The sequence below is a fragment of the Monodon monoceros genome, unplaced genomic scaffold (genome assembly GCF_005190385.1).
Source record: "Monodon monoceros isolate NGI ecotype Baffin Bay Population unplaced genomic scaffold, NGI_Narwhal_1 Super_Scaffold_10, whole genome shotgun sequence".
NCBI lineage: Eukaryota > Metazoa > Chordata > Mammalia > Artiodactyla > Monodontidae > Monodon > Monodon monoceros.
Window position 1 is genome coordinate 53,945,214 of NW_021703766.1, and position 11,417 is coordinate 53,956,630.

The 11,417-nt window shown below is 38.2% G+C and overlaps 1 protein-coding gene across 1 annotated transcript; it reads left to right on the forward strand.

Annotated features, from left to right (window-relative positions):
- Positions 1–1,243: 1,243 nt before the first annotated feature.
- On the forward strand, positions 1,244–9,268 carry LOC114908513 (zinc finger protein OZF-like). The gene is made up of 4 exons (XM_029244766.1): positions 1,244–1,316; positions 7,550–7,825; positions 7,953–9,080; positions 9,165–9,268. Exons 1-4 carry the CDS (start codon positions 1,283–1,285, stop codon positions 9,266–9,268), a joined length of 1,542 nt encoding a protein of 513 aa, XP_029100599.1. The 5' UTR covers positions 1,244–1,282.
- Positions 9,269–11,417: the final 2,149 nt, after the last annotated feature.

An 11,417-nucleotide genomic window follows, 5' to 3' on the forward strand; every position in this document is an offset into this window, starting at 1 on the left:
TATGGCCTTAGATATTTTCCTACACTATTGCATCACTGAGTTAATAGTAGTAAGGAGAGAAATACATTATGTGTACACGTGTGTATGTATATAATGATCTTTTTTTAAATATAAATTTATTTATTTATTTTTGGCTGCGTTGGGTCTTTGTTGCTGCGTGGGGCTCTCCCTAGCTGTGGCGAGCGGGGGCTACTCCTTGCTGCAGTGCGCCGGCCTCTCACTGCAGTGGTCTCTCCTGTTGTGGAGCATGGGCTCTAGGCACGCAGGCTTCAGTAGTTGTGGCACACGGGCTCAGTAGCTGTAGCTCGTGGGCTCTAGAGTGCAGGCTCAGTAGTTGCGGTGCACGGGGTTTAGTTGCTCCGCAGCATGTGGGATCCTCCCAGACTAGGGCCCAAACCCGTGTCCCCTGCACTGGCAGGCGGACTCCTAACCACTGCGCCACCAGGGAAGTCCTATAATGATCTTTTATGCAGTTTCATGTTGTTAGCTTTGAACTTCCTTCAAGTTTTCTCGTTTAGGAAATCCACTATTAGTGCACTTTTAATGCTGCATCTGTTACTTAACTGTTTCGGACCACCTAGTTCAGGAGCTGGCTCTGCCATTTCTTAGCTGTGTGACCTGAGGTGAGTTTCTTAGAGTCTCTGTGACACAGAGGTCTCCTCAACAAGGTGGGAACAGATATTTCTCTAATGTTACTACACAAAATAATACACAGAGTAATGCTTAGTACATGGTAAATGTTGAAAACCTTTTTGTCTTTGCTGTTGTAACCATCACCACAATTTTTAGATTCTAAACTTTCTTTAAAGCCATTGTGAACTTTGTAATCCCTAAAGACACCACATATGTGTCAGCTCATCAAAGAAATTAAATATCATTGGTGTGTAGAATGTACTACCTAGCACTTCTATATAGACCACCTTGTGATGATGAATTTTTTATTTGTAGATTTCTTTTACTGTCCACAAAATGTGAAATGCATAGTGATTTTGTGAATTTTATGCTCTGTGGTTGAAAAGTGTGTAATAGCACAGAATTAGGGATATATGACTTGCTCAAAATTATCTTACACTGATCTGTCAAAATGCTCTCTACAACCAAATCAATCCTTACACCTCTCTCCTATCATTTTGTGTGAAGATAAGAACTCTCCCCGTGGTCCCTTAGTGAAGCGTGTTTTTCATTATAGGTGCTGTTGACCTTCAGGGATGTGGCCATAGAATTCTCTCAGGGGGAGTGGGAATGCCTTGACCCTACTCAGAGGGCCTTGTACAGGGAAGTGATGTTGGAGACCTACAGGAACATGCTCTCTCTGGGTGAGGATAACTTCCCTCTAAAAGTTGGGATCTTCCCTGTATATCATTACATTTTTCCCTTGAGAGTCTCTGGGGAGCCCTGCTTTGCTGATTGAGTTTTAGATCCTTGTTTTTCAGGGAGGTTTGAAGCTGCGTTGATTCAGACATGAAAAGCTTCATGATGTGGGATCTGCACTTTAACCTTCCCCTTTCTTCAGATGATCTGCCCACTTTACACTAGATTAGTGATGCTTCCACAACCTGAATAATTACAAAACCTTGTAGTAAAATAAAAAATATCTGATTCCGTGGTTTTACCCCTGTACTTTTGATTCAGTAATTCTTGGAAGAGAGTTAGATGTCTATACGTAAAATATTCCTTAAGCATTCAGAAGAAGGCAGTCGGTGGACAAATTAGTGAAATATTTTTGTAGGTCCACCTGTAATATTCTCTCGTTTTAGGTGAACAAAGGGCTGGGTTTATATTCTGGAAAAGCCCCAGCACGTCATGTTTCTCCTTTCTTATAAGCAGGCATCTGTCTTTCTGATCTTAATATTTTTTTCCATTTTGAAGCAAGGGAAAGAGCCCTGGGCTGTGGAGGGTGAGGTAAAAATAGTGAAAAAAACCAGATGGGGGGGACGTTTCAAAGATGTCAACACAGCAAAGAGCTCAGATGGTCAGAGAGGAAGCTACTTCATCAAATATTGTTTGAGAAGCTTTCCCCAAATAAGAGAGGTCTGTGGGAAAAGAAAAGTACTCGTGAGCAGTCAAAGGAAATCTCCTCCTATTACTCTGTTCTGCAGACCTGCAAGAAGTTATCCTCCAACCTTCCAGTGGTGTTTCAGCTGTTGCAGAGACAAAGGGAAAGTCTTTTTCACGCCCTACAACACTGTATTATCTGGCACCTGTGACCTTTTTGGTCCCTTGGCTTTGAGAGGGATGAGGAGGGCTGTTTCAGAGGGACCCTCTTTCCCCTTTGGTCTCTGCTTTTGTACTCAATTCCATCTGATTCCAACTGATCCTTCAGTTCCTCTGTAGTCCTGGCTCCAGGGCCTGACCAGGTTTCCATCCTCATTTCCCGTATTTGGGAGACCTTCTTAGGAGATGGAGAAACATTGGCTTCCCTTCCATTGAATTTGGGTCCCCGAGCAACTGCATGGGACTGCCTCAGGGCCTCTCTGCTGCATCAGGCTGCACAGCCATTTCCTTACGCGTGCTTTTGCCACATGTCAGGAGCGTATAACAGGCGGGGCGGATCTTCTGAGATTGTCACTCAGCAGTACTGTAAAGACAGTGGACACAGAGATTATCTCTTTGAAACCCAGTCCCACATGGGAAGCATATCTGTCTTTTAGGCACTCAGCCTGGGGTCTGTGGGCAGAGCACAGAGCTCCTTTTAAAGGACCCTGCAAAATCTGACCTCCTTGCTTTACTTCCTTATCTTGTCTTTTCCTCCTTCTAATGCTCTACCTAGTCTGGGAATGTGGACAGACTTGGCTCTTCCACATCTCATATTCTCCTAAGTTTGTGTAATTTTGCTTTTCTGAAATTGGAATATCATCCTCTTTTTTTGCTGTGATAACTCACTTTGGATGATGGACAACTGGTGAAGTTACCTATGGAGGGAGTTTACCTTGTAACAGAAAATTTTTGAAGAACACTCTGATTAATATACTACAGTGCCATCTCGCTACTTACAGAGGTGCCCGTTTAAGCCACTGAGTGATCCCAAGTCCTAGGATGCTGAGATAGAAAGTATCAGGAGAGTCTGACCAGTAAGTGGTTGCAGTTGTCTTTCTGCTCTTTGTGGAGTGTTACACTGTCTTTGAAGGAGAACGTGGCATTGTTGATCAAATATCTAGTGACCATTACCTTTGAACCAACAATCACAGGCATACACATTTATCCCAGGGAGAACGTTGTCACAGCTGTGTATCTGTGAGGCGTTGGTCAAACTCTTCTTCATGCCAAATTGTTCATCCCATACATGCACCATTGTTCAGTATCCTTCAAACAAATATGATTGTGATGCATCATATTGACGGAACTTAGGAAGGTAAATGATACCCCCGTTTTTTAAGTCTACCCTAATTTGTTATGTTTAAGCCACTGCCGTTTTCATTATGCACATTTCCAAGTATTATGAATGAACTTTAAAAAATTTATTTAATCATTCATTACATATTTTTGACGACACTCAGAGTTCTGTTTTATATCTACAATTCATGGGGCTGTTGGATGGAGTAATAAATATTTTTAATATATTTTACAACATTTCCTTTTTGAGCGTTGAAAGTTATGGCTCAGCAGCAGTTTCCCCCAAATGTATTCACTACTGAATTTTGTGGGAAAATTGTCTCAGCCCCTTTATTTTTCTTTCACCTGATGTACTAGCTACTATTAAAGTACCTTTTTTCTCAATTGATTGGGTTTTTAAAACTGGGCCTATTGCATATTTTGAGAATATACTTTTTTTTTATTGTTACTCTGTTTATCCCAGAAATACCATTAAATTGATCTTCCATAATTTGTATAGGGTATATTAAGCTTTTCTTTTCTTTTTCTGTAGTATACCTTAAGTTTTCTAAATACAACTTCTTGGATTTTATTTGAATCTTACTGAGTTTTTATATTTTGGTTCAAATGCTTTATTCTAATAATGAATTTCCCTGTCTAGATTCATTTTGTACATCTTGGTATGTTAAACTAATATTTAAATATCTCATTGTATTTTATTGGAAACTTAGCCAATCTCTTCCACTCCATGTACGTCCTCGACCCTATTGCTTGTAACACTTGTGTTTTGCACAAAATTTCTAATGTTTTGGAAATTACATTCTTCAGTTAACACTTGATGGCTATTTTGATCCTCATGTTTTAAACTGGATTCCATAAAAAGTTCACCTGGTCCTTGTTCACCCACATCCCAGTGCTCTCTTGTTCTCTGGCTACAGTCAACTGCTTATGTTACTGACCACCTCTTCCCACGTCGACCTCTTCCATGGCACTACCAAAAGTTGTTTCTACAATCTCCTGCTACTAACAACTGCCCTTCAGTAGAATCAGTAGAATCCACTCCCCACTATGAGTCATTGAGTTGTTTTTCCCTTGAGGTTGCTTATGTTCTGATGATCACTATGAAGTCCAAATTTATTAATTTTGGATAAGTACATGTTAATTTCCATTGATTCATAATAACTATATATCCACTGCTGTGTATACTAAGAGCATTCCTCATCTCATGTCTCTATGTTTCTGATTGTATTAAGAGATCCAAATATATGATTTCAGATAATTAGAGGAGGCTAGCAAAATAAACACTATTATCTTTATATAACAAATATAAGGACACAGCCTCAAAAAGTTTAACATGCCAAAATTGGTGAATTTCTATTTAGAAAATATGTAATTAATAGTGTGGTTTGTATGTTATTTCTTTTTAGCTAAAATAATCACTTTTTCCCTAAAGTTCAAACCTTGACGAAAACCTGCTGCTAACTTTGTCTCCCTTCAACTCTTTTTCCTCACCTTGCACTCATGGTTACCCTCCATTGATGGATTCCTTTATTTATTTATTTATTTTTGGCTGCATTGGGTCTTTGTTGCTGCACGGCTTTCTCTAGTTGTGGCGAGCGGGGGCTACTCTTTGTTGCGGTGCGTGGGCTTCTCGTTGCAGTGGCTTCTTTTGTTGTGGAGCACGGGCTCTAGGTGCATGGGCTTCAGTAGTTGTGGCACGTGGGCTCAGTAGTTGTGGCTCACAGGCTCTAGAGCGCAGGCTCAGTAGTTGTTGCACACGGGCTTAGCTGCTCCGCGGCATGTGGGATCTTCCCAGACCAGGGCTTGAACCTGTGTTCCCTGCACTGGCAGGCAGATTCTTAACCACTGCGCCACCAGGGAAGTCCAGCTGCTGGATTCTTGACAGTTTCATTGCATCTGCACGTGTATGTACAAAGTGGATTTATTCATTCCCCTTTTGATGGCCATTTCTAGAATTTTGCTTTTAATACCTATTAACATTTTTGTCCATATCTCATGGAATATTCAAGCCTCTTGAATATATGCCTATAAGTAGGAATCTAAGGATATTCATTTTGGTACATCAGAGCAAATAGCAGAGTAGTGGTAAATGTCCCACTGTATCACACTGACTCCCTCTTTAACCTCTTCCATTATTCCCCCACACCCATAGTATATTTCCCACAGAATGGATCAGTGTATTTTTTTTGCACTGTCCCAGCACAGTTGTAAGCACAAGCTCTGTTCTTCCACCTTTCCTCAGATTGTCTATTGATCTGGATGGAGCATACTGTTACCTCCTTAGCATATTGATTTTAGCCGCTGAATGTCCAAGTTGCTTCAGAACTCCCTCCCCTTACCTCTTCCCCCACCCTGTATAAAGATCCCTTCTCTTCCAGAGGACAGCTTGATCAGGACAACACCATGGTCTACTAGCTGTCTAAACCAACATGTTCAGCAAGTGATGGCTCAGATGCCGTTATCCAGGAGAGAGAGTTCAGTAGCACTATTAGTAACACAGCTGCCTTCCTGTGATTTTCTTCAAGCCTTTCTCTATGCTGCTGGGATTTGCTGTGACCTTTGTGCTTACTTCTTGAGTGGGCAGTGGTGTTTAGTGCCTAAGAGCGTGTGATGTGACCCTGCAGCCCAGGTTCAAATCTTGGCTCTCAAGTTTACTTTCTGTGTAAATTGTTATTGGCTATATAAACTCCACGGGCCATTGTTTTTTTAATCTGAAAAATTATGATAATTTACCTCAAGATTATTTAAATAAGTTAATGACTTTAGAGGCCTTAGAACATTGCATGGTATATAGTAAGAAATGAAAATGTAGCTTTATTTCCTAAGACTTTTAAACTTTCTCTTATGTTTAAAACTATGAGATTTACCTTTGCTTGCATTATATTTTGTCTGTGTTCATTTTGCAATTTATTCCTTATCAGTGTTGTCTCTGACTTTAGTTAATACATTTTCAAAGCACATACTCTGTAGTACATGTATTTTGTGACTGCAGAATTGCTCTTTTTTATTGACTGTTATTTAACTGCAGGCATGAAATCATAATTCTTATTTCTGATTACTTCCCCACTTCTTAGCCTTTAAAATATTATGTATTTAGCTGAACTGGATATTTCAAAAGTCAGTGGTTCTTAACATATTTTCCAGTTCTCATATTATGTACTCCTCTAGAACAGAAGTCCCTTCTTTGTACTGAAGGAAGAAGTATTTAGAATACCACAGATTACATTGTTTTATAATTTTTTTTACTTATTATTTATCTTCTGGATTTATCATGGGTTTCTAAAATGATTTTTTTAAATTATGATTTATAGATAATGGGTTTTCAGTATCTTTTGTGTATTATGACTGTCATACACGAGTGGTTGATTTTTCAAAATGCCTATTCTGCATGAGTATAGATAGTTTTATTATAGGAATTCAGAACAATATTATGTTATTCTTACAGTGATTTTCTATCAAGTTCTTTCTTATTTTCCCAGTGCTATTTTTATTTTGTACTTGTGAATAGCCACGTATTTAACAAACTTAAATAAGTTTGTTAGAGATTATTTACCATTACAGTATATAATGTTCTGCTTTAACATTTATTTGGGTACAATTATTATACAGTAAATGTTATATAATATTGCTTTTCTTCAAATATGAGACACCCATGTGTCTACTGACAATTGGTGTGTACTTTGAGGTGATAAAAGGATACCACCTGTTTCAAGGCCTATGTAAATTTTCATACTGTGAGTGGTTTGATCCCAGGGTGTTGTAACTAGGCTTTCCTACAAATGATTTTGTCTACCTGTAATCACCCTTTTTTTTTTTTTAATATTTATTTATTTGGCTGCGCTGGGTGTTAGTTGCGGTGTACAGGATCTTTAGTTGTGGCCTGTGAGATCTTTAGTTGTGACATGTGGGATCTTTAGTTGTGGTATTCGGGATCTTTTTTTAGTTGCAGCATGCGGGATCTAGTTCCCTGACCCGGGATCGAACCTGGGCCCTGCATTGGGAGCATGGAGTCTTAACTGCTGGACCACCAGGGAAGTCCCTGTAATCACCCTTTCTTTATTGAGGAATCCTATTCTCTTTGTATTTCTAATATTTGCATACCATGGTTGAGGAGTTTTATAAGTATTACTTTTGGTTTAATACGATGTTTTCAGTATAAAATGTTTATTTTACAGCTCTAGTTAATAGGAAACCTATGGTTGTTTATATCTTTCAGATATCTCTACTCGATGTGTGATCAAGGAATTGTCACCAAAAGAGGATATTAACAAAGGAGAATTATTCCGAATATTGATGTTGGGAAGACACAAAAGAAATGACATCAAGGATTTTGATTTCAGGGAAGTCCAGCAAAATATGCATGAGTTTGAAAGTCATTGTGGATATGATGAAACAAATTACAAAGGAGTTATTACAACCTATAACAAAAATCTCACTAGTAGAAGAGATCAACAACAGAACAAATCCTGGAATGATTTCCCTCTAAAGCAGTGTATCTGTAAGAAAAAGTACTTATCAATGTTATAAATATGAGAAGTCATATATAAGGTCTTTGTTAGAACTAAAAAATAACATAACCTATGCAGAAAACACTTATATAACATGTTTTGAGAATGAAGTTGGATTAAGGTTTCAGTCTCATCTGGCTGAACTTCAGAAGTTTCAAACCAAAGAGAAAATTTGTAAATGCAACCAAGTTGAGAAGTTGATCAACAATAGTTGTTCTGCTCCACCACTTCAAAGAATTCTTCCTAGTGTCAGCATCAACATTTGTAATAAATCTGGGAAAATTTTTGTACATCCTTCATTACTTACACAACATCAGAGAGCACATATTACTGAAAAGCCTTACAAATGTAATGACTGTGGGAAAGCTTTTAGAGACGGCTCAAACCTCACTAGTCATCAGAGAATTCATTCTGGGCAGAGACCTTACAAATGTAATGAATGTGATAAAGCCTTTATCCAATTTGCAAACCTTGCTAGACATCGGAGAATCCATACCAGAGAGAAACCCTATAAATGTAATATATGTGGCAAGAGCTGTAGTCAGAATTCGAATCTTGCAAGTCATCAGAAAATTCATACTGGAGAGAAACCTTACAAATGTAGTGAGTGTGGCAAAGCTTTTTCTGGGCATTCAAGCCTAACTCAACATAAGAGAATCCATACTGGAGAGAAACCTTATAAATGTAACGAATGTGGGAAGGCTTTTAGAGGAAGCTCGAATCTCACTAATCGTCAGAGAATTCATTCGGGGCAGAGACCTTACAAATGTAGTGAGTGTGACAAATCCTTTAACCGAGTATCACATCTCACTAGACACCAGAGAATCCATACTGGAGAGAAACCATATAAATGTAGTGTATGTGGCAAGGTCTGTAGTCAACATTCAAATCTTGTAATTCACCAGAGAATTCATACAGGAGAGAAACCTTACAAATGTAATGAGTGTGGCAAAGCCTTTATGGAGCGTTCAAGCCTTACCCAACATAAGAGAATCCATAGTGGAGAAAAGCCTTACAAATGTAAGGAATGTGGCAAAGCCTTTAACCAGTCCTCTAACCTTGTCATACATCAGATAATTCATACTGGAGAGAAGCCTTACAAATGTAATGAGTGTGGCAAAGCCTTTAATGTGTGTTCAACCCTTACCCGACATCAAAGAATCCATACAGGGGAGAAGCCTTACAGATGTAATGAGTGCGGCAAGGCATTTAGCCAATTTGCAAACCTTACTAGACATCAGAAAATGCATACTGAAAAGAAACTTTGTAAACCTAATATACATGGTAATGCTTTTATCCAAAGATCATGCATTGGAGATCATTAGATAATACATAGTGGAGGGAAACCTCACAAATGTAATGTGTGTGGTAAAACCTTTTATGCATATTCAAGCCTTACTCGACATCAAAGAGTCCACACTGAATAGAAACCATATAAAAGTCACGGATTTGGCAAAGCTTCTAAGTAGGGCTCACACTTAACTAGACAACAGAATATACATCTTTGAAAGAAAGTACATAAATGTAATGGGTATGGCAGGGCTTTTATCCAAAAATCAAGCCTTATGTAATGTTAGAATTCCTCCTGGGGAGAAACTTTATAAATGTAATGAATGTGTTAAGCTTTTATCAAATGTTCACACTTTTGGGGACATGAGACGATTCACATCAGAGAGGAAACATACAGTCTGACCTCAGGATTCACCACAGAATTTATATTGTAGAAAAATCTTAGAAGTAATGAATATGATAAACTGTTTCACCATTTTCTCACAACAGGCACATCAAATTCATACTAGAGGAAACTAAGTTCTTATCAGAGGTTATTCAAGTTAAATCCTTCTTAGTAATGAAAAATCAAAATCATAAAGCCTGTAATGGCTGATAAAGTTACAAGGATACCTGTGGAAAAGTTCTGTGATCTTAATTTAGTAAGTATTTATTTGAGATTTCTTGAAAAGGCTACTTTACTTTTTGATGGCTTTCAACCTGAGTTTTGAAATCTTTATTTTATGCCTTCGTTACTGTTGTTTCATATGTCACCATGAAGGTCTCTGGGAAGGATTTAATCAGATGAAAGAACATCCTTCCTTGGGTGAGGTTCATGTTCAAAGTTTCCTGAAAGAGCAGGAACACTGAATTTATGAGACAGTACAGTATAAATTTGAATGAGGGCTTGAGTGGTATATAATAGATGTAAAACTATGATCTAAGTCATCATGATTAATGTATTATGGGTTCTCTTCTTCAGTTTTGTTGGTATGGGGTTTTTATGGTGATATGGGTGGGGCTGAAGAGAGGGTATCTGAATGGTTTAAACTTTCCACCAGTGCCAAAGAAAAGGAGACCCAGGCTTTCTAATCATCTTGCCTAAGTTAGGTAGAATGGGAAGAGGGGTGGGAGACTTAAAAGCTGTTAGTAGTCAAATAATAAAAAATGAATTCAAGACTAATTCAACACTGAATGTTTACTCTTGAAGTTTCTTACTCCCTGGTTGGGAAAGACCACAATTTTCCTCATGTTAATAACTGTGTACACATTCTTTTCTGTTGCACATATAGGATCCTTTATACAATATAATTGTTGAAAGTGTTTGTGAAATACTGTTTAGGTAAACCGCCTGTGGTATTTTTATTGTAGTTTCATGAAAGTAATGTGTAGAAATGTTTATCAGACAATAAATATGATTTAATAATTTTATTAGAGCAAGTTTTCAAAAGCTATAAAAATCTCAATTTAAGATTATGGTAATAAGGCTTATCGTTCATAGTTCTTTTTCAACTGTGTTAAAATTTACTTTTATGTTCTTATAAAATTTTTCCTTACCACGTTTTTCCTCACACCTTTTAAATTAATTTATATATCTAGTTTACATTTCACCTCTATAGTCAGTAAAACATTTGGAGGATACATAGACAAAGTGTTTTTTTTAATTAATTAATTATTTTATTTTTCCTGTGTTGGGTCTTTGTTGCTGCATGCAGGCTTTCTCTAGTTGCAGCAAGCGGGGGGCTACTCTTTGCTGCTGTGTGCGGTGTTGTGCTGTGTTGTGGTGGCTTCTCTTGTGGAGCACAGGTTCTAGGCGCACAGGCTTAAGTAGTTGTGACACGCGGGCTCTAGAATGCAGGCTCAGTAGTTGCGGTGCATGGGCTTAGTTGCTCTGCAGCATGTGGGATCTTCCCGGACCAGGAATCTAACCCATGTCCCCTGCACTGGCAGGCGGATTCTTAACCACTGCTCCACCAAGGAAGTCCGACAAAGTAGTTATTTTGAAACTTTCACAACATAAGGTAGTGCTCATATAACAACATTAGGTACAAAATAGGTGATCTATGAACGTGAAGAAAAAGGGTCTTTTATGTCTTTAGTGCAGTGAAAGAACTGGAATGATATGGGATGATGAATTGAAATCTTGTAATTTGGAGGCAGGAGACCTATTGCTGTCCTAGAAGTCATACTGGAATTTTGGTTAAAAATATGCTTATTTTACCTTATTTTATCTCAAATTATTTCCCTTCTTGCCATTATTATTACTACCATCATCACTTGATTCCATTGTTGCAGTGATGCTAAGCC

Coding starts and splice junctions, on each gene's coding strand:
- LOC114908513 (XM_029244766.1), top strand. CDS start 1,283: ATGTTGGAGACCTACAGGAACATGCTCTCTCTGG. Junction 1,317..7,549: donor CAGGAACATGCTCTCTCTGG/GTGAGGATAACT, acceptor TATATCTTTCAG/ATATCTCTACTCGATGTGTG. Junction 7,826..7,952: donor TGATTTCCCTCTAAAGCAGT/GTATCTGTAAGA, acceptor TTGAGAATGAAG/TTGGATTAAGGTTTCAGTCT.